General features: G+C 42.8%; 1 protein-coding gene across 1 annotated transcript; it reads left to right on the top strand.

The window, feature by feature from the left end:
- Positions 1-523: 523 nt before the first annotated feature.
- LOC112240050 (CD209 antigen-like protein E) lies at positions 524-14144 on the top strand. Its single transcript, XM_042312749.1, has 3 exons — positions 524-719; positions 13241-13330; positions 13584-14144. The coding sequence occupies exons 1-3, from the start codon at positions 638-640 to the stop codon at positions 14123-14125; spliced, it is 714 nt and encodes a 237-aa protein (XP_042168683.1). The 5' UTR covers positions 524-637; the 3' UTR covers positions 14126-14144.
- The last annotated feature ends 10189 nt before the right edge of the window (positions 14145-24333 follow it).

The raw sequence follows: 24333 nt of genomic DNA, 5'->3' as shown, positions 1-24333 counted from the left end.
CAAACGAATCTACACTGTTGTAAACTAAACTAATATAAACTAAATATACACTGTTATAAACTAAACTAACAGAAACTAAATATACAAACTAATCTTCACTGTTTTAAAGAAAAGTGGTTCTCAGAAAATAAGTCTTTGGTCACATGGTGGTGGTTAGTGTCGTACTATTGGTTAGACAGTTTCCCCTTTAATGAGGTTGACTGTTAAAACTGTCTCTGACATTAGACTGAGTCACACAGAGACTCCAGCTGTGCAGCGAACAGACAGGAACCTACAACTGAGATAACAGCAGACTTTACAACAGTAGAAGATACAACAGTAGAAGATACAACAGCAGAAGATACAACAGCAGAAGATACAACAGTAGAAGTTAAAACAGTAGAAGATACAACAGTAGAAGATACAACAGTAGAAGATAAAGTAGAAGATACAACAGAAAGATACAATAGTAGAAGATACAACAGTAGAAGATACAACAGTAGAAGATACAACAGCAGAGTTACAACAGTACAACAGAAAGATACAACAGCAGAAGTTACAACAGTAGAAGATACAGCAGTAGAAGTTGCGAGAGTAGAAATTGCAAGAGTAGAAGTTCCGATTTGAAGACAAATAACCTAATTATTAAATAAAGACCATGGATATTGATGATCATATATACGCAAACGAAAGACCCATCAAGTCCCACAAGAAGGATGGAGTTGGTGATCAACATTCAGGTAACAGCCGGTGCTCATTTTGGGTGCCTGAACTCCACCATATGTTAAGGCCAATATATATTCTATAAGAGTGCCCCTGCTGAAAAAACAGCATAGACCAACCAGATCAATTTCAAGCTGATTCATGTTGGACAGTGCTGGCCGACCAGGCTTCGTAGTGTTTTTGCTGGTGACCAGTCTTTGCTGTGTTTTTGGACACTGTTGACCAGTGACCAATTCACAATATGCTGGCAAAAGTTACGCTAAGTTACGTTTAATTCATAATGGAATCCAGCCAGAGTGGAAAAGTTACGCTAAGTTACGTTTAATTCATAATGGAATCCAGCCAGAGTGGAAAAGTTACGCTAAGTTACGTTTAATTCATAATGGAATCCAGCCAGAGTGTATTCCGAAAATTGCATAATCAGCTCGTTTAGCTGACTATAGACTGCTCCAGCAGGCGAAAATCTATATTCAGAATGACTGCCAGGGCAGAAATTATGAATGAATGAGACTATCTGAACCAGGCTTCCCCAACTGGCGGCCCATGCGCTGAATTTGGACCGAGGGTGGTTTTATTTGGACGCTCAAGTTAACAAGTCTGTTGTTCTGCCCCTGACTAAGGCAGTTAACCCACTGTTCCTAGGCCATCATTGAAAATAAGAATTGGTTCTTTAACTGCCTTGCCTAGTTAAATAAAGGTTAAATAGAAACAGAGAGAGAGCTGATTGATGGGAGCTGTCAATAGCACTGCTAAAGTAGAGTCTTAAAGAGAGAGAGAGAGGGTGATGGGAGCTGTCAATAGCACTGCTAAAGTAGAGTCTTAAAGAGAGAGAGCTGATTGATGGGAGCTGTCAATAGCACTGCTAAAGTGGAGTCTTAAAGCAGAGAGGATTCTGTTAATAGTGAAAGTGGCTGGAAGACGTTGACATGGGAAGAAGTTGGAGACCTCAATCAGCTGAGACTGGTGACATGTATTTCTGGATCTTAGTTATGGTAATACTACAATGGAACGTGTGAAACCGTGTGTGGATATGCCGGCTACGCCTGATGTGTATTTCAGGAAACATGGATCAAACTGACTTTATCATCCAAGGAGATGTAGTGGTTCTGTCTTGGTCATTCTAACCAAAAGGAGAGAGATTGTATTCTTCAAACAACTATGTGATTTGCACAAAATGAAGCAATCAACCATCACGAAAAAATAGTCAGCCTGACAAACAGAGTTGCCTCTCTCCTCTCATAGAAAAAAAGGACCTATTATGTCTTCGTGGCAGTTTAACAGTTGGGTGGAAACAGGGACGGAACATGGAAATGTAAAAACCTGATTTAGCTTGTCTGTTCAAATGAAGATAGTTGACACTGCCACCATTGTCACATCTTTCCTGTAGATTGTGAAAACAGGATGTCGTCCTCCTGCGGTCACACCCACAGAAGACAAGCCCGTGTCAGCAAAATACTAACATATAACATTGGACAATTCTCTCAGTAAAACAGCATAGCATGTCTAATTAAACAGTGCAGTATGTAATTCATAGTTCATTTACCACCACATTCATTTACCACCACATCTTCTCCCATTTAGAGACTCATCTCAACCTAATAGGATATTTGTCAAAACTTAACAAACTCCTGTGTAATTTTCATCAAACGAGCATCAACATGAACCTTTAAAATGTCTTTATTTATCACTGAAAAACATCCCAGACTTATCAAATCAAACTTTATTAGTCACATGCGCCGAACACAACAAGTGTAGACTTTACCGTGAAATGCTTGTTTCAGAGCCCTTAACCAACAGTGCAGTTAACGAAGAAGACAATATTTATATTCTAGTCTAAAATGGTAAATATTAACAAAAAGTAACACAATAACGAGGTTATGTACAGAGGGCACCGGTACCGAGTCAGTGTGCAGGGGTACAGGTTAGTTGAGGTAATATGTACATGTACGTGGGGTCGAAGTGACTATGCATAGATAACAAACAACCAGCGAGTAGCAGCAGGGTACAAAAGGGAGGGGGAGTGCGGGGGGTCAATGTAAATTGTCAGGTGGCAATTTTATGAATTGTTCAGCAGTCTAATGGCTTGGGTGTAGAAGCTGTTGAGGAGCGGACACTCCGGTACCGCTTACCGTGCAGTAGCAGAGAAAATAGTCTATAACTCGGGCGACTGGAGTCTCTGACAATGTTATGGGCTTTTCTCTGACACCGCCTATTATATAGGTCCTGGATGGCAGGAAACTTGGCCCCAGTGATGTACTGGGCCATTCGCACTACCCTCTGTAGCGCCTTACGCTCAGATGCCGAGCAGTTGCCATACCAGGTTTGGATGCAACCGGTCAGGATGCTCTCGATGGTGCAGCTATAGAACCTTTAGAGGATCTGGGGACCCATGACAAATCTTTTCAGTCTCCTGAGGGGGAAAAGGTGTTGTCGTGCCCTCTTCACGACTGTCTTGGTGTGTTTGGACCGTGATAGTTTGTTGGGGATGTGGACACCAAGGAACTTGAAACTCTCGACCCGCTCCACTACAGCCCCGTCGATGTTATTGGGGGCCTGTTCGGGCCTGCCTTTTCCTGTAGTCCACGATCAGCTCCTTTGTCTTGCTCACATTGAGGGAGAGGTTGTTGTCCTGGCAACACACAGACAGGTCTCTGACCTCCTTCCTACAGGCTGTCTCATCATTGTCGGTGATCAGGCCAACCACTGTTGTGTCGTCAGCAAACTTAATGATTGAGTTTTGGTCGTGTTTAGCCACGCAGTCGTGGGTGAACAGAGAATACAGGAGGGGACTAAGTACACACCCCTGAGGGGCCCCCGTGTTGAGGATCAGCGTAGCAGAAGTGTTGTTGCCTACCCTCACCACCTGGGGGCGGCCCGTCAGGAAGTCCAGGATCCAGTTGCAGAGGGAGGTATTTAGACACCAGAGTCCTTAGCTTAGTGATGAACTCCGTGGGTACTATGGTGTTGAACGCTGAGCTGTAGTCAATGAACAACATTCTCTCGTAGGTGTTCCTCCTTTTGTCCAGGTGAGAAAGGGCAGTGTGGATTGCGATTGAGACAGCGTCATCTGTGGATCTGTTATGGCGGTATGCGAATTGGAGTGGGTCTGGGGTGTCCGGGAGGAAAGTACATTACAATCAGGGAGTGACAGTTGACATATAATCCGTTACATGTAAGGGATTACAAAGACATTTAACTGTAATCTGTTACATGTAAGGGATTACAAAGACATTTAACTGTAATCTGTTACATGTAAGGGATTACAAAGACATTTAACTGTAATCCGTTACATGTAAGGGATTACAAAGACATTTAACTGTAATCCGTTACATGTAAGGGATTACAAAGACATTTAACTGTAATCCGTTACATGTAAGGGATTACAAAGACATTTAACTGTAATCCGTTACATGTAAGGGATTACAAAGACATTTAACTGTAATCTGTTACATGTAAGGGATTACAAAGACATTTAACTGTAATCTGTTACATGTAAGGGATTACAAAGACATTTAACTGTAATCTGTTAATGTAAGGGATTACAAAGACATTTAACTGTAATCTGTTACATGTAAGGGATTACAAAGACATTTAACTGTAATCTGTTACATGTAAGGGATTACAAAGACATTTAACTGTAATCTGTTACATGTAAGGGATTACAAAGACATTTAACTGTAATCTGTTACATGTAAGGGATTACAAACACATTTTAGTAAAAAATATTCTAATCGGATTACAGATACTTTAGAGGAACGAGATGATTACTTCGAGGATTACTTTTAAATTCATAAAGAGTATTTGCGTGAAAAAACAACAACTTTGACACACTTCTCTGTTTTCTCAATGACATTCCAATCAACATTGAGAAAAAAAAAATGCATTGATTTTAAATTCGTTCAACGGGAGTGAGTCTAACTGGTGAAAGAGCAGGAATAGGCTTTTTGTAGCCTACATTCCAAGCTATGTCTTCCAATAGTGCGACTGCTTTCGGGCATCCAAAGATTAACCAACTTAATGCTTTGAGGCATGGATGAGAACAATGGTGTAATCCATGGATATGTATCACATATAATCTGGATGTATGTACTGGGAGCTGATGGCCTTACTGTTGGCCTTGCAGTGGGTGAAGGAAGTCATGCTAGACAGAGTAGTTATAGACAGTGATGGTGTAGAGATGACAGGAGCAGGTTAAAGCCTGATATAGACAGTGATGGTGTAGAGATGACAGGTTAAAAGCCTGATATAGACAGTGATGGTGTAGAGATGACAGGTTAAAAGCCTGATATGGACAGTGATGGTGTAGAGATGACAGGTTAAAGCCTGATATAGACAGTGATGGTGTAGAGATGACAGGTTAAAGCCTGATATAGACAGTGATGGTGTAGAGATGACAGGTTAAAGCCTGATATAGACAGTGATGGTGTCGAGATGACAGGTTAAAAGCCTGATATGGACAGTGATGGTGTAGAGATGACAGGAGCAGGTTAAAAGCCTGATGTAGACAGTGATGGTGTAGAGATGACAGGTTAAAAGCCTGATATAGACAGTGATGGTGTAGAGATGACCGGTTAATAGCCTGATATAGACAGTGATGGTGTAGAGATGCAGGTTAAAGCCTGATATAGACAGTGATGGTGTAGAGATGACAGGTTAATAGCCTGATATAGACAGTGATGGGGTAGAGATGACCGGTTAATAGCCTGATATAGACAGTGATGGTGTAGAGATGCAGGTTAAAGCCTGATATAGACAGTGATGGTGTAGAGATGACAGGAGCAGGTTAAAGTCTGATATAGACAGTGATGGTGTAGAGATGACAGGTTAAAAGCCTGATATGGACAGTGATGGTGTAGAGATGACAGGTTAAAAGCCTGAAATAGACAGTAATGGTGTAGAGATGACAGGAGCAGGTTAAAGTCTGATATAGACAGTGATGGTGTAGAGATGACAGGTTAAAAGCCTGATATAGACAGTGATGGTGTAGAGATGACAGGTTAAAGTCTGATATAGACAGTGATGGTGTAGAGATGACAGGTTAAAAGCCTGATATAGACAGTGATGGTGTAGAGATGACAGGTTAAAAGCCTGATATAGACAGTGATGGTGTAGAGATGACAGGTTAAAAGCCTGATATAGACAGTGATGGTTTAGAGATGGCAGGCTTAAAGTCTGATATAGACAGTGATGGTGTAGAGATGACAGGTTAAAAGCCTGATATAGACAGTGATGGTGTAGAGATGACAGGAGCAGGTTAAAAGCCTGATATAGACAGTGATGGTGTAGAGTGATGGTGTAGAGATGACAGGTTAAAGCCTGATATAGACAGTGATGGTGCAGAGATGACAGGTTAAAAGCCTGATATGGACAGTGATGGTGTAGAGATGACAGGTTAAAGCCTGATATAGACAGTGATGGTGTAGAGATGACAGGAGCAGGTTAAAAGCCTGATGTAGACAGTGATGGTGCAGAGATGACAGGTTAAAAGCCTGATATAGACAGTGATGGTGTAGAGATGACAGGAGCAGGTTAAAAGCCTGATGTAGACAGTGATGGTGTAGAGATGACAGGTTAAAAGCCTGATATAGACAGTGATGGTGTAGAGATGACAGGCTAAAAGCCTGATATAGACAGTGATGGTGTAGAGATGACAGGCTAAAAGCCTGATATAGACAGTGATGGTGTAGAGATGACAGGTTAAAAGCCTGATATAGACAGTGATGGTGTAGAGATGACAGGTTAAAAGCCTGATATAGACAGTGATGGTGTAGAGATGACAGGCTAAAAGCCTGATATAGACAGTGATGGTGCAGAGATGACAGGTTAAAAGCCTGATATAGACAGTGATGGTGTAGAGATGACAGGTTAAAAGCCTGATATAGACAGTGATGGTGTAGAGATGATAGGTTAAAAGCCTGATATGGACAGTGATGGTGTAGAGATGACAGGTTAAAAGCCTGATATAGACAGTGATGGTGTAGAGATGACAGGTTAAAAGCCTGATATGGACAGTGATGGTGTAGAGATGATAGGCTAAAAGCCTGATATAGACAGTGATGGTGTAGAGATGACAGGTTAAAGCCTGATATAGACAGTGATGGTTAGAGATGACAGGTTAAAGCCTGATATAGACAGTGATGGTGTAGAGATGGCAGGAGCAGGTTAAAAGCCTGATATAGACAGTGATGGTGTAGAGATGACAGGATTAAAAGCCTGATATAGACAGTGATGGTGTAGAGATGACAGGCTTAAAAGCCTGATATAGACAGTGATGGTGTAGAGATGACAGGTTAAAAGCCTGATATAGACAGTGATGGTGTAGAGATGACAGGTTAAAAGCCTGATATGGACAGTGATGGTGTAGAGATGATAGGCTAAAAGCCTGATATAGACAGTGATGGTGTAGAGATGACAGGTTAAAGCCTGATATAGACAGTGATGGTGTAGAGATGACAGGTTAAAGCCTGATATGGACAGTGATGGTGTAGAGATGACAGGTTAAAAGCCTGATATAGACAGTGATGGTATAGAGATGACAGTGAAAAGGTGTAGAGATGACAGGAGATGACAGGTTAAAAGCCTGATATAGACAGTGATGGTGTAGAGATGACAGGTTAAAACCTGATATGGACAGTGATGGTGTAGAGATGACAGGAGATGACAGGTTAAAAGCCTGATATAGACAGTGATGGTGTAGAGATGACAGGTTAAAGCCTGATATAGACAGTGATGGTGTAGAGATGACAGGTTAAAGTCTGATATAGACAGTGATGGTGTAGAGATGACAGGTTAAAGCCTGATATAGACAGTGATGGTGTAGAGATGATAGGAGCAGGTTAAAGCCTGATATAGACAGTGATGGAGAGATATAGACAGTGATGGTGTAGAGATGACAGGTTAAAGCCTGATATAGACAGTGATGGTGTGACAGGTTAAAAGCCTGATATGGACAGTGATGGTGTAGAGATGATTAAAGCCTGATATAGACAGTGATGGTGTAGAGATGACAGGAGCAGGTTAAAAGCCTGATATAGACAGTGATGGTGCAGAGATGACAGGTTAAAAGCCTGATATAGACAGTGATGGTGTAGAGATGACAGGAGCAGGTTAAAAGCCTGATATAGACAGTGATGGTGTAGAGATGACAGGTTAAAAGCCTGATATAGACAGGATGGTGTAGAGATGACAGGCTTAAAAGCCTGATATAGACAGTGATGGTGTAGAGATGACAGGTTAAAAGCCTGATATAGACAGTGATGGTGTAGAGATGACAGGTTAAAAGCCTGATATGGACAGTGATGGTGTAGAGATGAGCAGGTTAAAAGCCTGATATAGACAGTGATGGTGTAGAGATGACAGGTTAATAGCCTGATATAGACAGTGATGGTGTAGAGATGATAGGTTAAAAGCCTGATATAGACAGTGATGGTGTAGAGATGATAGGCTAAAAGCCTGATATGACAGTGATGGTGTAGAGATGACAGGTTAAAGCCTGATATAGACAGTGATGGTGTAGAGATGACAGGCTAAAAGCCTGATATAGACAGTGATGGTGCAGAGATGACAGGCTAAAAGCCTGATATAGACAGTGATGGTGTAGAGATGACAGGTTTAAAGCCTGATATAGACAGTGATGGTGTAGAGATGAGCAGGTTAAAAGCCTGATATGGACAGTGATGGTGTAGAGATGACAGGTTAAAAGCCTGATATAGACAGTGATGGTGTAGAGATGACAGGTTAAAAGCCTGATATAGACAGTGATGGTGTAGAGATGACAGGCTAAAAGCCTGATATAGACAGTGATGGTGTAGAGATGACAGGTTAAAGCCTGATATAGACAGTGATGGTGTCGAGATGACAGGTTAAAGCCTGATATGACAGTGATGGTGTAGAGATGGCAGGAGCAGGTTAAAAGCCTGATATAGACAGTGATGGTGTAGAGATGACAGGAGATGACAGGTTAAAAGCCTGATATAGACAGTGATGGTGTAGAGATGACAGGAGATGACAGGTTAAAAGCCTGATATAGACAGTGATGGTGTAGAGATGACAGGTTAAAGAGCCTGATATAGACAGTGATGGTGTAGAGATGACAGGTTAAAAGCCTGATATGGACAGTGATGGTGTAGAGATGATAGGCTAAAAGCCTGATATGACAGTGATGGTGTAGAGATGACAGGTTAAAGCCTGATATAGACAGTGATGGTGTAGAGATGACAGGTTAAAGCCTGATATGGACAGTGATGGTGTAGAGATGACAGGTTAAAAGCCTGATATAGACAGTGATGGTGTAGAGATGGTGTAGAGATGACAGGAGATGACAGGTTAAAAGCCTGATATAGACAGTGATGGTGTAGAGATGACAGGTTAAAACCCTGATATGGACAGTGATTGTGTAGAGATGACAGGAGATGACAGGTTAAAAGCCTGATATAGACAGTGATTGTGTAGAGATGACAGGTTAAAAGCCTGATATAGACAGTGATGGTTTAGAGATGGCAGGTTAAAGTCTGATATAGACAGTGATGGTGTAGAGATGACAGGTTAAAGCCTGATATAGACAGTGATGGTGTAGAGATGAGGAGCAGGTTAAAAGCCTGATATAGACAGTGATGGATATAAAGACAGTGATGGTGTAGAGATGACAGGTTAAAGCCTGATATAGACAGTGATGGTGCAGAGATGACAGGTTAAAAGCCTGATATGGACAGTGATGGTGTAGAGATGACAGGTTAAAAGCCTGATATAGACAGTGATGGTGTAGAGATGACAGGAGCAGGTTAAAAGCCTGATATAGACAGTGATGGTGCAGAGATGACAGGTTAAAAAGCCTGATATAGACAGTGATGGTGTAGAGATGACAGGAGCAGGTTAAAAGCCTGATATAGACAGTGATGGTGTAGAGATGACAGGTTAAAAGCCTGATATAGACAGTGATGGTGTAGAGATGACAGGCTAAAAGCCTGATATAGACAGTGATGGTGTAGAGATGACAGGCTGAAAGCCTGATATAGACAGTGATGGTGTAGAGATGGCATGTTAAAAGCCTGATATGGACAGTGATGGTGTAGAGATGACAGGAGCAGGTTAAAGCCTGATATAGACAGTGATGGTGTAGAGATGACAGGTTAAAAGCCTGATATGGACAGTGATGGTGTAGAGATGACAGGTTAAAAGCCTGATATAGACAGTGATGGTGTAGATGACAGGTTAAAAGCCTGATATGGACAGGATGGTGTAAGATGGCAGGCCTGATATAGACAGTGATGGTGTAGAGATGACAGGTTAAAGCCTGATATAGACAGTGATGGTGTAGAGATGACAGGTTAAAGCCTGATATAGACAGTGATAGAGATGACAGGAGCAGGTTAAAAGCCTGATATAGACAGTGATGGTGTAGAGATGACAGGTTAAAAGCCTGATATAGACAGTGATGGTGTAGAGATGACAGGTTAAAAGCCTGATATAGACAGTGATGGTGTAGAGATGACAGGTTAAAGCCTGATATAGACAGTGATGGTGTAGAGATGACAGGTTAAAAGCCTGATATGGACAGTGATGGTGTAGAGATGCAGGCTAAAAGCCTGATATAGACAGTGATGGTGAGAGATGACAGGTTAAAGCCTGATATAGACAGTGATGGTGTAGAGATGACAGGTTAAAGCCTGATATGGACAGTGATGGTGTAGAGATGACAGGTTAAAGCCTGATATGGACAGTGATGGTGTAGAGATGACAGGAGCAGGTTAAAAGCCTGATATAGACAGTGATGGATATAGACAGTGATGGTGTAGAGATGACAGGAGATGACAGGTTAAAAGCCTGATATAGACAGTGATGGTGTAGAGATGACAGGTTAAAACCCTGATATAGACAGTGATGGTGTAGAGATGACAGGTTAAAGCCTGATATAGACAGTGATGGTGTAGAGATGACAGGCTAAAAGCCTGATATAGACAGTGATGGTGTAGAGATGACAGGAGATGAGGTTAAAAGCCTGATATAGACAGTGATGGTGTAGAGATGACAGGTTAAAGCCTGATATAGACAGTGATGGTGTAGAGATGACAGGTTAAAAGCCTGATATGGACAGTGATGGTGTAGAGATGACAGGCTAAAAGCCTGATATAGACAGTGATGGTGTAGAGATGACAGGTTAAAGCCTGATATAGACAGTGATGGTGTAGAGATGACAGGTTAAAAGCCTGATATGGACAGTGATGGTGTAGAGATGACAGGAGCAGGTTAAAGCCTGATATAGACAGTGATGGTGTAGAGATGACAGGTTAAAAGCCTGATATAGACAGTGATGGTGTAGAGATGACAGGTTAAAAGCCTGATATAGACAGTGATGGTGTAGAGATGACAGGCTAAAAGCCTGATATAGACAGTGATGGTGTAGAGATGACAGGTTAAAAGCCTGATATGGACAGTGATGGTGTAGAGATGACAGGAGCAGGTTAAAGCCTGATATAGACAGTGATGGTGTAGAGATGACAGGTTAAAGCCTGATATAGACAGTGATGGTGTAGAGATGACAGGTTAAAGCCTGATATAGACAGTGATGGTGTAGTGAAGGCAGGCTTAAAAGCCTGATATAGACAGTGATGGTGCAGAGATGACAGGTTAAAGCCTGATATAGACAGTGATGGTGTAGAGATGACAGGTTAAAGCCTGATATAGACAGTGATGGTGTAGAGATGACAGGCTAAAGGCCTGATATAGACAGTGATGGTGTAGAGATGACAGGAGCAGGTTAAAAGCCTGATATAGACAGTGATGGTGTAGAGATGACAGGTTAAAGCCTGATATAGACAGTGATGGTGTAGAGATGACAGGCTAAAAGATTGATATAGACAGTGATGGTGTAGAGATGACAGGCTAAAAGCCTGATATAGACAGTGATGGTGTAGAGATGACAGGAGCAGGTTAAAAGCCTGATATAGACAGTGATGGTGTAGAGATGACAGGTTAAAGCCTGATATAGACAGTGATGGTGTAGAGATGACAGGTTAAAAGCCTGATATAGACAGTGATGGTGTAAGATGACAGGAGCAGGTTAAAGCCTGATATAGACAGTGATGGTGTAGAGATGACAGGAGCAGGTTAAAGCCTGATATAGACAGTGATGGTATAGAGATGACCTGATATAGACAGTGATGGTGTAGAGATGACAGGCTAAAAGCCTGATATAGACAGTGATGGTGTAGAGATGACAGGCTAAAAGCCTGATATAGACAGTGATGGTGTAGAGATGACAGGCTAAAAGCCTGATATAGACAGTGATGGTGTAGAGATGACAGGCTAAAAGCCTGATATAGACAGTGATGGTGTAGAGATGACAGGCTAAAAGCCTGATATAGACAGTGATGGTGTAGAGATGACAGGCTAAAAGCCTGATATAGACAGTGATGGTGTAGAGATGACAGGCTAAAAGCCTGATATGGACAGTGATGGTGTAGAGATGACATGCTAAAAGCCTGATATGGACAGTGATGGTGTAGAGAGGGCAGGAGCAGTGAAATAGAGATACTAAGGGTAGGCATTTACTTCAAGTTCGTGGAGGGAGGACGGTAGGAAGGGATAGAAGAGAGGACGCTATTTTCACAAGATTAAGAACAAAGTCTTATTTACAATGACGGCCTACCGGGGAACAGTGGGTTAATTGCCTTGTTCAGGGGTAAAACGACAGATTTTTAACTTTGTCAGCTCCAGGATTCGATCTAGCAATCTTTCGTTTCCTGGCCCAACACTCTAACCACTAGACTAACTGTCGCTCCTAAACACAATATTTAATTCACCTTTCATGCTACACAAAGATAAACAGCATGCATACATCATTTAGTTGGACTTATTGCACCTGTTACTGAAATGGTTGTTCCAGTTTAGGAAATCAAATTTATTTATCTTTCCAACCTTGGCAGTCATTCTAAATGCAGATCGTGGGTGAAATCAAGTTGCCATTTTTTTCCCGTCAGACTAGATTCCAAAAGGAATTAGGCATCGCTTTGTAAGACAACGTAATGTTTCTCCATGCTGGTTTTGCTGGTGTGCAAAACACAATGAAGGCTGGTCACCAGCAAAGACACAATGAAGGCTGGTCACCAGCAAAACACAATGAAGGCTGGTCACCAGCAAAGACACAATGAAGGCTGGTCACCAGCAAAGACACAATGAAGGCTGGTCACCAGCAAAGACACAATGAAGGCTGGTCACCAGCAAAACACAATGAAGGCTGGTCACCAGCAAAGACACAATGAAGGCTGGTCACCAGCAAAACACAATGAAGGCTGGTCACCAGCAAAACCAAAACGAAGTCTGGTCACCAGCAAAACCAAAACGAAGTCTGGTCACCAGCCTATGCTGGTCTATACTGTTTTTCAGCAGGGGCTGCAACTCAAGCAACATAACATTTGAGGTACTCAGTGTTGTGGCCCAAGTCAAGCTTGTCTATTTTACTCAGTGCTTGACAGAGCTACTCTACACAAATAGACGCAAATACCTGATAAAGTTCTTATGATGATAATTTGTGCTTCAGTGTGGAAGAGACGTTTCCTAGCTGCTGCAGTGTGTCTGGGGCTGCTGTGTGTTCTCCTACTGGCTGGGATCATAGGCCTGTTTCTCTACCGTGAGTTTGACATGTTCTCACTCCAATGTTCTTAATAATCTGTGGTGTAATGAACAATGATTGGGGTCAATTCCATTTTCATTTCAGTCAAATCAGAAAGTAAACCAAATTCCAAATGTTCCTCATTGAAGCATTGAAGAGAATTGTAATTGTAATTCCAGTGTACTTCCTGAATTGACTGGAATTTAAATTGAATTGACCCCAACCCTGGAGATGTCTGATTAACTTGGTTGTTGATCACGTTATTTCACAGAGAGAAACCTATTGAACAGTTACAACAACCTGACTGCAGAGAGAGACCAGCTACAGACCAGTTATAACACCCTGACCAAAGAGAGAGACCAGCTACAGACCAGTTATAACAACCTGACCAAAGAGAGAGACCAGCTACAGACCTGTAATAAATATGGCACATGTCCCCAAGACTGGATAAGGTCTTGCTGCAGTTGTTACTACATCTCCACTGATGAGAAAACGTGGGACGGGAGCAGAAAGGACTGTCAGGTGAGAGGAGCAAACCTGGTGATCATCAACAGCAGAGAGGAACAGGCTTTAATCAAAGCGTTCAACAAAAAAGCCTGGTTTGGTCTGACGGACATAGAAGTTGAGGGAACCTGGAGATGGGTGGACGGCACACCACTGACCACAAGTTACTGGAACAAAGGGGAGCCAAATGATTTGCAGGGAGAAGACTGCGCTTTGGTTGATAACACTCAAAAGGACCCAGTAGTGGCTTGGAATGATGTGCCATGTAACCTCAAAAATGGTTGGATCTGTGAAAGGCAGCTGTGTTAAGTCTATCAATAACAGGTTGAGGTTGAGAAGAACTTGGGGGGTTGGGGTTGGGGAGGGTTGGGAAGAGCTTGAGGGGGCTGGGGTGGGAGGGTTGGGGTTGGGAACAGCTTTGGGGGGGTTGGGGAGCTTGGGGAGGGCTGGGGTTGGGAAGAGCCTGGGGATGGCTGGGGTTGGGAAGAGCTTGGGGATGGCTGGGGTTGGGAAGAGCTTGGGGAGTGCTGGGGTTGGGAAGAGCTTGGGGATGGCTGGGGTTGGGAAGAGCTGTGGGGAGTGCTGGGGTTGGGAAGAGCTTGGGGATGGCTGGGGTTGGAAAGAGCTTGGGGAGGGCTGGGGTTGGGAAGAGCTTGGGGAGGGCTGGGTTTGGGAAGAGCTTGGGGATGGCTGGGGTTGGGAAGGAGGGCTGGGGTTGGGAAGAGCTTGGGGAGGGCTGGGGTTGGGAAGAACTTGGGGAGGGCTGGGGTTGGGAAGAGCTTGGGGATGGCTGGGGTTGGGAAGAGCTTGGGGATGGCTGGGGTTGGGAAGAGCTTGGGGATGGCTGGGGTTGGGAAGAGCTTGGGGAGGGCTGGGGTTGGGAAGAGCTTGGGGAGGGCTGGGGTTGGGAATAGCTTGGGGAGGGCTGGGGTTGGGAAGAGCTTGGGGAGGGCTGGGGTTGGGAAGAGCATTGGGAGGGCTGGGGTTGGGAAGAGCTTGGGGAGGGCTGGGGTTGGGAAGAGCTTGGGGATGGCTGGGGTTGGGAAGAGCTTGGGGATGGCTGTGGTTGGGAAGAGCTTGGGGATGGCTGGGGTTGGGAAGAGCTTGGGGAGGACTGGGGTTGGGAAGAGCTTGGGGATGGCTAGGGTTGGGAAGAGCTTGGGGAGGGTTGGGGTTGGGAAGAGCATGGGGATGGCTAGGGTTGGGAAGAGCTTGGGGAGGGTTGGGGTTGGGAAGAGCTTGGGGAGGGCTGGGTCGGTGGATAAGGGATATAAAGGGACAGTGCAGCAAACCTAACCAACTGATCTAATTGATCAGTTCATTGATTGCTGGAAATCCAAAAACATGATGTGACTGTGGCACTCCAGGACCAGGAATTCATACTTCTGGGCTAAGGTGTAGGCTGGGTTGAGATCCAGGGGTTGAGTGGTGATGATGGCTGGGTGGAGGCCAATGGATATGTGAAGGTTGGAGGGAAGGAGGGATCAATACCAGGGGTGATGGAGGGGTGGTTGCTGGGGTTGTTGGGTTTGGTGGAGGCTGTGGTAAGACTGTGGGGGAGTAGGGGTGGATACTAAGGGTGTTTGGTGGAGTGGAGGATGGGGAAGGCTTGATGCAGTAAGGGTATATTCTGAGTTCAGCTACATTCTACAGTAGGTTACACTCCCATGGTACAGTAGGTTACTCTCCCATATGGCTAAGTTGATTGTTCAGCTACAGTAGGTTACTCTCCCATATGGCTGAGTTGACTGTTCAGCTACTGTAGGTTATTCCCCAATATGGCTGAGTTGACTGTTCAGCTACTGGAGGTTACTCTCCCATGCTAGTGTAGGTTACTCTCCCATCCTACTGTAGGTTACTCTCCTATGCTACTGTAGGTGACTCCCCATGCTACTGTAGGTTAATCTCCCATGATACTGTAGGTTACTCTCCCATGATTATGTAGGGTACTCTCCCATGCTACTTACTGTATATTACTTTCCCATTCTACTGTAGGTTACTCTCCCATGCTACTGTAGGTTAGTCTCCCCTGCTACTGTAGGTGACTCTGCCATTATACTGGAGGTTAGTCTCCCCTGCTACTGTAGGTTACTCTCCCATGCTACTGTAGGTTACTCTGCCATTATACTGAAGGTTACTCTCCCATGCTACTTACTGTAGGTTACCCTCCCATGCTACTGTAGGTTACTCTCCCATGCAACTGTAGATTACACTCCCATGCTACTGTAGGTTACTCTCCCGTGCTACTGTAGGTTACTCTCCCATGTTACTGTAGGTCACTCTCCCGTGCTACTGTAGGTTACTCTCCCATGTTACTGTAGGTTACTCTCCCATGCTACTGTAGGTTACTCTCCCATATGGCTAAGTTGATTGTTCAGCTACAGTAGGTTACTCTCCCATATGGCTGAGTTGACTGTTCATCTACTGTTTGTTATTCACCAATATGGCTGTGTTGCCTGTTCAGCTACTGTAGGTTACTCTCCCATATGGCTGAGTTGACTGTTCAGCTACTGTATGTTACTCTCCAATGCTACTGTAGGTTACTCTTCCATCCTACTGTAGGTTACTCTCCCCCTTCTACTGTAGGTAACTCGCCCATGCTACTGTAGGTTACTATCTCATGTTACTGTAGGTTACTCTCCCATGTTACTGTAGGTTACTCTCCCATGTTACTGTAGGTTACTCTCCCATGCTACTGTAGGTTACTCTCCAATGTTACTGTAGGTTTCTCTCCCATGCTATTATAGGTTACTCTCCCATGATACTGTAGATCACTCTCCCATGCTCCTGTAGGTTACTCTACCATGATACTGTAGGTTACTCTCCCATGCTACTGTAGGTTTCTCTCCCATGCTATTATAGGTTACTCTCCCATGATACTGTAGATCACTCTCCCATGCTCCGTAGGTTACTCTACCATGATACTGTAGGTTACTCTCCCATGTTACTGTAGGTTACTCTCCCATGCTACTGTAGGTTACTCTCCCATGCTACTGTAGGTCACTCTCCCATGCTACTGTAGGTTACTCTCCCATGTTACTGTAGGTTACTCTCCCATTCTACTGTAGGTTACTCTCCCATTCTACTGTAGGTTACTCTCCCATGCTACTGTAGGTTACTCTCCCATGCTACTGTAGGTTACTCTCCCATGCTACTGTAGGTTACACTCCCATGCTACTGTAGGTTACTCTCCCATGATACTGTAGGTTACTCTCCCATGCTACTGTAGGTTACTCTCCCATGTTACTGTAGGTTACTCTCCCATGCTACTGTAGGTTACTCTCCCATGTTACTCTCCCATGCTACTGTAGGTTACTCTCCCATGCTACTGTAGGTTACTCTCCCATGCTACTGTAGGTTACTCTCCCATGCTACTGTAGGTTACTCTCCCATGCTACTGTAGGTCACTCTCCCATGCTACTGTAGGTTACTCTCCCATGTTACTGTAGGTTACTCTCCCATTCTACTGTAGGTTACTCTCCCATGCTACTGTAGGTTACTCTCCCATGCTACTGTAGGTTACTCTCCCATGCTACTGTAGGTTACTCTCCCATGCTACTGTAGGTTACTCTCCCATTCTACTGTAGGTTACTCTCCCATGCTACTGTAGGTTACTCTCCCATGCTACTGTAGGTTACTCTCCCATGCTACTGTAGGTTACTCTCCCATGCTACTGTAGGTTACTCTCCCATGCTACTGTAGGTTACTCTCCCATGCTACTGTAGGTTACTCTCCCATGCTACTGTAGGTTACTATCCCATGCTACTGTAGGTTACTCTCCCATGCTACTGTAGGTTACTCTCCCATGCTACTGTAGGTTACTCTCCCATATTACTGTAGGTTACTCTCCCATGTTACTGTAGGTTACTCTCCCATGCTACTGTAGGTTACTCTCCCATGCTACTGTAGGTTACTCTCCCATGCTACTGTAGGTTACTCTCCCATGCTACTGTAGGTTACTCTCCCATGCTACTGTAGGTTACTCTCCCATGCTACTGTAGGTTACTCTCCCATGCTACTGTAGGTTACTCTCCCATGCTACTGTAGGTTACTCTCCCATGCTACTGTAGGTTACTCTCCCATGATACTGTAGGTTATTCTCAGATGTTACTGTAGGTTACTCTCCCATGCTACTGTAGGTTACTCTCCCATGCTACTGTAGGTTACTCTCCCATGATACTGTAGGTTACTCTCCCATGCTACTGTAGGTTACTCTCCCATGCTACTGTAGGTTACTCTCCCATGTTACTGTAGGTTACTCTCCCATGCTACTGTAGGTTAATATCTCGATTGTATCATAATAACTATTGTCTGGTTTGGGATGTGCAGTTGCGTAGTGCAGAGAATAACATGTACTGATGTAGATTGGAACAAACCATCTACGTAATGTTGATGTGTCCGTTTTAAATGTTACTATTACTCTTATTTTATTCAGGTTGTGTATGTTTCTGCTGTTGTAAAGGAATATAACTTTCCAGGTGAAATGTATCTTTGGAGAAAATGAAATGTTTGTGGCTTTCACTTTTTTATTTTTTTAAAATCTTTTGCTTGCTTGAAAACCGTGCTTACAAATGAATGGTGAATATAGCTTCTCCATGTGTTAATGTAGTGTTATAAGTCACTGTGGGTGTGAGGTAGCAGTAATAAAATGCTGTTTTATAACATATACTTCGTTTGTGTTTCTTTTCACTGGAGTTTTTGTCAACTACCATTACCCATGTTTATTCTTTGTCCTGTCTTCTAAGACCGGTCCTGTTCACTTCTTGTCTTCTAAGCACGGTCTTCTTCACTTCCTGTCTTCTAAGACTGGTCCTCTTCACTTCCTGTCTTCTAAGCACGGTCTTCTTCACTTCCTGTCTTCTAAGCACGGGCCTTTTCACTTCCTGTCTTCTAAGCATGGGCCTCTTCACTTCCTGTCTTCTAAGCATGGTCCTCTTCACTTCCTGTCTTCGAAGCACGGTCCTCTTCACTTCCTGTCTTCTAAGCATGGGCCTTTTCACTTCCTGTCTTCTAAGACAAGGTCCTCTTCACTTCCTGTCTTCTAAGCATGGGCCTCTTCACTTCCTGTGTTCTAAGCATGGTCCTCTTCACTTCCTGTCTTCGAAGCATGGTCCTCTTCACTTCCTGTCTTCGAAGCACGGTCCTCTTCACTTCCTGTCTTCTAAGCATGGGCCTCTTCACTTCCTGTCTTCGAAGCACGGTCCTCTTCACTTACTTTCATGATTCTTAATTCATGGTGAGTGTTCAGAGGAGACTGTGTGAATCAGGCCTGCGTGGTCAAATTGCAGCAAAGAAACCACTACTAAAAGACACCAATAAGAAGAAGATACTTTTTTGGGCCAAGAAACATGAGCAATGGACATTAGACTGGTGGAAATCTGTCCTTTGAGATTTTTGGTTCTAACCAGTGTGTCATTTTGAGATGCAGAGTAGGTGAATGGATGGTCTCTGCATGTGTGGTTCCCACCATGAAGCATGGAGGAGGAGGTGTGATGGAGTTGGGGTGCTTTGCTGGTGACACTGTCAGTGATTTTTTTAGAATTCAAGGCACAGTTAACCAGCATGTTTACCCCAGCATTCTGCAGCGATACAGCATCCCGTATGATTTGCGCTTAATGGGACTATCATTTGTTTTTCAACAAGACAATGACTTAAAACACTTCCAGGCTCTTATAAAGGCTATTTGACCAGGAAGGAGAGTGATGGAGTTCTGCATTAGATGACCTGGCCTCCACAATCACCTGACCTCAACACAATTGAGATGGTTTGTGATGAGTTGGACTGCAGAGTGAAGGAAAATCAGTCAACAAGTGCTCAGAATATGTGGTAACTCCTTCCAGACTGTTGGAAAAGCATTCCTCATGAAGCTGGTTGAGAGAATGCCAAGAATGTGTAAAGCTGTCATCAAGGCAAATGGTGGCTACTTTGAAGAATCTCAAATATATTTTGATTTGTTTAACACTTTTTTTGGTTACTACATGATCCCATATGTGTTATTTCATAGTTTTGATGTCTTCACTATTATTCTACAATGTAGAAAATAGTACAAATAAAGAAAAACCCTGGAATGAGTATGTGTGAACAAACTTTTGACTGGTACAGTATGCTCTTACACAAGGAATGTGATCAATATGTACAGTAATATATATATACATTTTTATATATTACTGTAATTACATTTATTCAATTAGGAGAAAAAAAACTATAATTTGGACATTCTAAAAGAGGAGACTGTGGATTCAGAAACATTCCATTTGAAGAAGTTTCCTCTCAACGTCCCCTCCCCTGCGTGACATCGTGACCATTTCTACTCTGATGTATCTCAGAGAAGTAAAAAGGAAAGTCCAACTTGTACAAAATGAACAGCAACTGTTTGTTGTCTCACCTGTCCATATATTTCTGCGGCTCTGATCCGGGTCTTAACTATGGGCTTATGAATGTTATATTACATTCAATGTTAATATTGTGAACATATGTCATATACTTTTTTTACCTCCTGTAAGGAAGTGATGTCAATGAGTACCCCCACCTGGTCCTATATTCAAACTAAGGGTTGAAACGCTGTTATAATAAATCCCCTGGGATCATGAGGAGCAGTGTGCTGTGTTTTCCTTCCTGTTTTCCATGAGTTTTACCTACAACTACAGCACCTGAGGAAAGTACCTGGATGTGCGTAATGATCTTCAGCTTTTGTTTAAGCGGTGGCGCCACCTACTGGCCTTTGTCATCAACACTTTTCTTCCAGTGGGTGAGGCGGTTCGGGGAGTGCCATTTATTTGCTGGAATGGAACCGTTTGTATTGCCTCAAATATATAGTATCTTACATGAAATCAAATGGTAAAATGTAGGCTATTTTGGAGCATAATCAATATATCATAAATCTAGTTCAACTGTAAATGATTAGATGTTGGCCTATCACTTGTAGGTCATCGGCAAAAGATTGCAAATGGATGTGGTTGTATTGTTTCTAAATGAGCAAATAAATTAAATTAAAATCCCAACAAATTTATGGTATTTATAGAAACAACAAAAACAGCTTGCGGCCTCTGGCTGGCTGTGGTTTGCTGGAAGGAGGTGGAGCCTAATTTGAGATTAGAGAAATTCCTGGCTGTTGTCATTCAAATTGACTCATAGCTAAATGGCTTGTCTAGGCCTTACAGCTGTCTTCTGAGCGGAGGTTAAACGCCAGAGATGCAAAAGCGGCCCCCGAGGGCCTATAGCGAGGGCCTATAGCGGTCCTCTGAATGGGGGTTACCCCCCCAAAGATGGCGGCACGAATTTATAGCCTTGGACGTTACGCCATCGGAAAACAGCAAGCGGGGACATTGTTTGCTATCTGGGAAAATACATTCTCTGTATTTAATATACCCCTACTAATACATTGACTTTTTCAAAATTTTTTTTTTTTTTTAAATTTAAAATAAATAATTGTGGAAATAAAAACAAAACAGTAGGAAAAGTTATTTTGTCACAGGCTATTAAATTGTCTTCCTCTGAACCAGATGCAACCAGATCAGCACTCACCTCTGAGCGCCCCCTGCTGGCTTTAAAGCCATAATACAATTCCAAATGGAAACCTTTAGCACCGCTCAAAATTAGTGGATTAGCAACAGACACATTTATTAAACAATTGAACTTTTTACATAAATCACACTTGACCTGGAGAGATGTCAGGGCCTTTCCAATTTAAATGAGGTAGAAAATAAACCAAATTATAGACACTATGACCTGGGATTTACTATGGTCTATAAATCAAAAAGTTTAAAAGATATTATTAGACAGATGCCATTTGTCTGTTATTCTACTAGTTAGAAGAACCCTTACCCATTCATCGACTAATGGTGAGATCACTAACAGTTTTCTTTCGATCAATTTACACATTTAAACATGACAAGATAGATCATGTAATTGTGGACACTTATAGACATACCTGGAAAACAGGGAGACAGTAGGAAAAGTTTTGACACAGGCTATTAAGTTGTCTTCCTCTGGTGTTAGACACTAGATGCAACCACTGCACTCACCTCCTAACAGCGCCCCCCTGCTGGCTGCAACAGCCATAAACAATTCCAAATGGAAACCTTTGGAGAACTGCTTACAAAATAAGACACTATGACCTGGGATTTACTGGATTGCAACAGACACATTGTATTACAGACACTATGACCTGGGATTTACTATGGTCTATGTAGAAGAACCCCTTACAGTATTATAGACACTATGACCTGGGATTTACTATGGTCTATGTAGAAGAATCCCTTACAGTATTATAGACACTATGTCCTGGGATTTCCTACGGCCTTCTATGTAGAAGAACCCCTTTCCTTCTAACGACTCTTGTGTGGCTTGTGAGGTCATAGAGCAAAACATGTTACATGTTCGTGAGTCTCAGATTATCCTCGGTCGCTGGTAATAGTTTGTTGCTCAAACCTCTCGGATTCTACAGGTTTTTTGTTGTTGTGTAAAAGACCCAATTAATCACACAGACTAATGGTTTTGTGTAAAGGACCCCATTAATCACACAGGCTAATGGTTTTGTGTAAAATACCATGTTTATCACACAGAGTAATGGCTATGTGTAAAGTACCCCATTAATCACATAGCTTAACTTCTTATGGCTGGGGGGCAGTATTGAGTAGCTTGGATGAATAAGTTGTCCAAACTAAACGGCCTGCTCCCCAGTCTCAGATGCTAATATATGCATATTAGTATTCGTTTTGGATAGAAAACACTCTAAAGTTTCCAAAACTGTCAAAATATTGTCTGTGAGTATAACAGAAGTGATATTGCAGGCGAAACCCTGAGGAAAATCAAACCAGGAAGAGGCTTTTATTTTGAAAACGTCATGTTCCATAGCCTGTCTTTGCTCCATTTGACAGGGATATCAACCAGATTCCTTTTCCTATCGCTTTCTCAAGGTGTCAACAGTCTTTAGACATAGTTTCAGGCTTTTATTTTGAAAAATGAGCGAGAAAGATAACATCGCGTCATTGTATGGCCGGGTGCCAGTAGTGTTTTGAATGCGCAACAGAGCTTGGGCAGCCATTGCCTTTCCCTCTCCGACTGAAAAAGAGAGTTGGGGGTGATATATTATCGATTATATATTTTAATAACAACCTGAGGATTGATTATAAAAAACGTTTGACGTGTTTCTGTGGACATTACGGATACTATTTGGAATTTGTCTGTGTTGTCGTGACTGCTCTTTCCTGTGGATTTCTGAACATAACGCGCCAAACAAACGGAGGTATTTTGGATATAAAAACAATCTTTATGGAACAAAAGGAACATTTATTGTGTAACTGGGAGTCTCGTGAGTGAAAACATCTGAAGATCATCAAAGGTAAACGATTAATTTGATTGCTTTTCCGATTTTCGTGACCATGCTACTTGATGCTAGGTGTTCATAATGTTTTGTCGAGCGATCGATTAACTTACACAAACGCTTGGATTGCTTTCGCTGTAAAGCATATTTTCAAAATCTGACACGACAGGTGGATTAACAAAAGGCTAAGCTGTGTTTTGTTATGTTACACTTGTGATTTCATGAATATAAATATTTGTAGAAATATTACTTGAATGTGGCGCTATGCAATTCAGCGGTTGTTGATGAAAGTTATCCCGTTAACTTATGGCTGCAGGGGCAGTATTGAGTACCTTGGCTGAAAGGTGCCCATATCAAACGGCCTGCTCCTCAGTCATAGTTGCTAATATTTGCATATTATTGTTAGTATTGTTAGTATTGGATAGAAAACACTCGGACATTTCTAAAAACCAGCTACAGACCAGTTAAAGACTAGATACAGATCAGTTATATACCAGTTAAAGACCAGTTATAGACCAGCTACAGACCAGTTATAGACCAGCTACAGACCAGTTAAAGACTAGATACAGATCAGTTATACCAGTTACCAGTTAAAGACCAGATAGACCAGTTACAGACCAGTTAAAGACCAGTTATAGACCAGCTACAGACCAGCTTTACAGACCAGAAAGACCAGTTATAGACCAGCTACAGACCAGTTAAAGACCAGCTACAGACCAGTTAAAGACTAGATACAGATCAGTTATATACTAGTTACAGACCAGTTAAAGACCAGTTATAGACCAGCTACAGACCAGTTATAGACCAGCTACAGACCAGTTATAGACCAGCTACAGACCAGTTAAAGACCAGCTACAGACCAGTTAAAGACCAGCTACAGATCAGTTATAGACCAGCTACAGACCAGTTAAAGACCAGCTACAGACCAGTTAAAGACTAGATACAGACCAGTTAAAGACCAGCTACAGACCAGTTAAAGACTAGATACAGATCAGTTATATACCAGTTACAGACCAGTTAAAGACCAGTTATAGACCAGCTACAGACCAGTTGAAGACCAGCTACAGACCAGTTAAAGACCAGTTACAGACCAGTTAAAGACCAGCTACAGACCAGTTAAAGACCAGCTACAGACCAGTTAAAGACCAGCTACAGACCAGTTAAAGACCAGTTACAGACCAGTTAAAGACCA

The sequence above is a fragment of the Oncorhynchus tshawytscha genome, unplaced genomic scaffold (genome assembly GCF_018296145.1).
Source record: "Oncorhynchus tshawytscha isolate Ot180627B unplaced genomic scaffold, Otsh_v2.0 Un_contig_3173_pilon_pilon, whole genome shotgun sequence".
Classification (NCBI taxonomy): domain Eukaryota; kingdom Metazoa; phylum Chordata; class Actinopteri; order Salmoniformes; family Salmonidae; genus Oncorhynchus; species Oncorhynchus tshawytscha.
The sequence above is the reverse complement of the archived record's forward strand: the minus strand, read 5'-3'. Positions and strand labels throughout refer to the sequence as shown.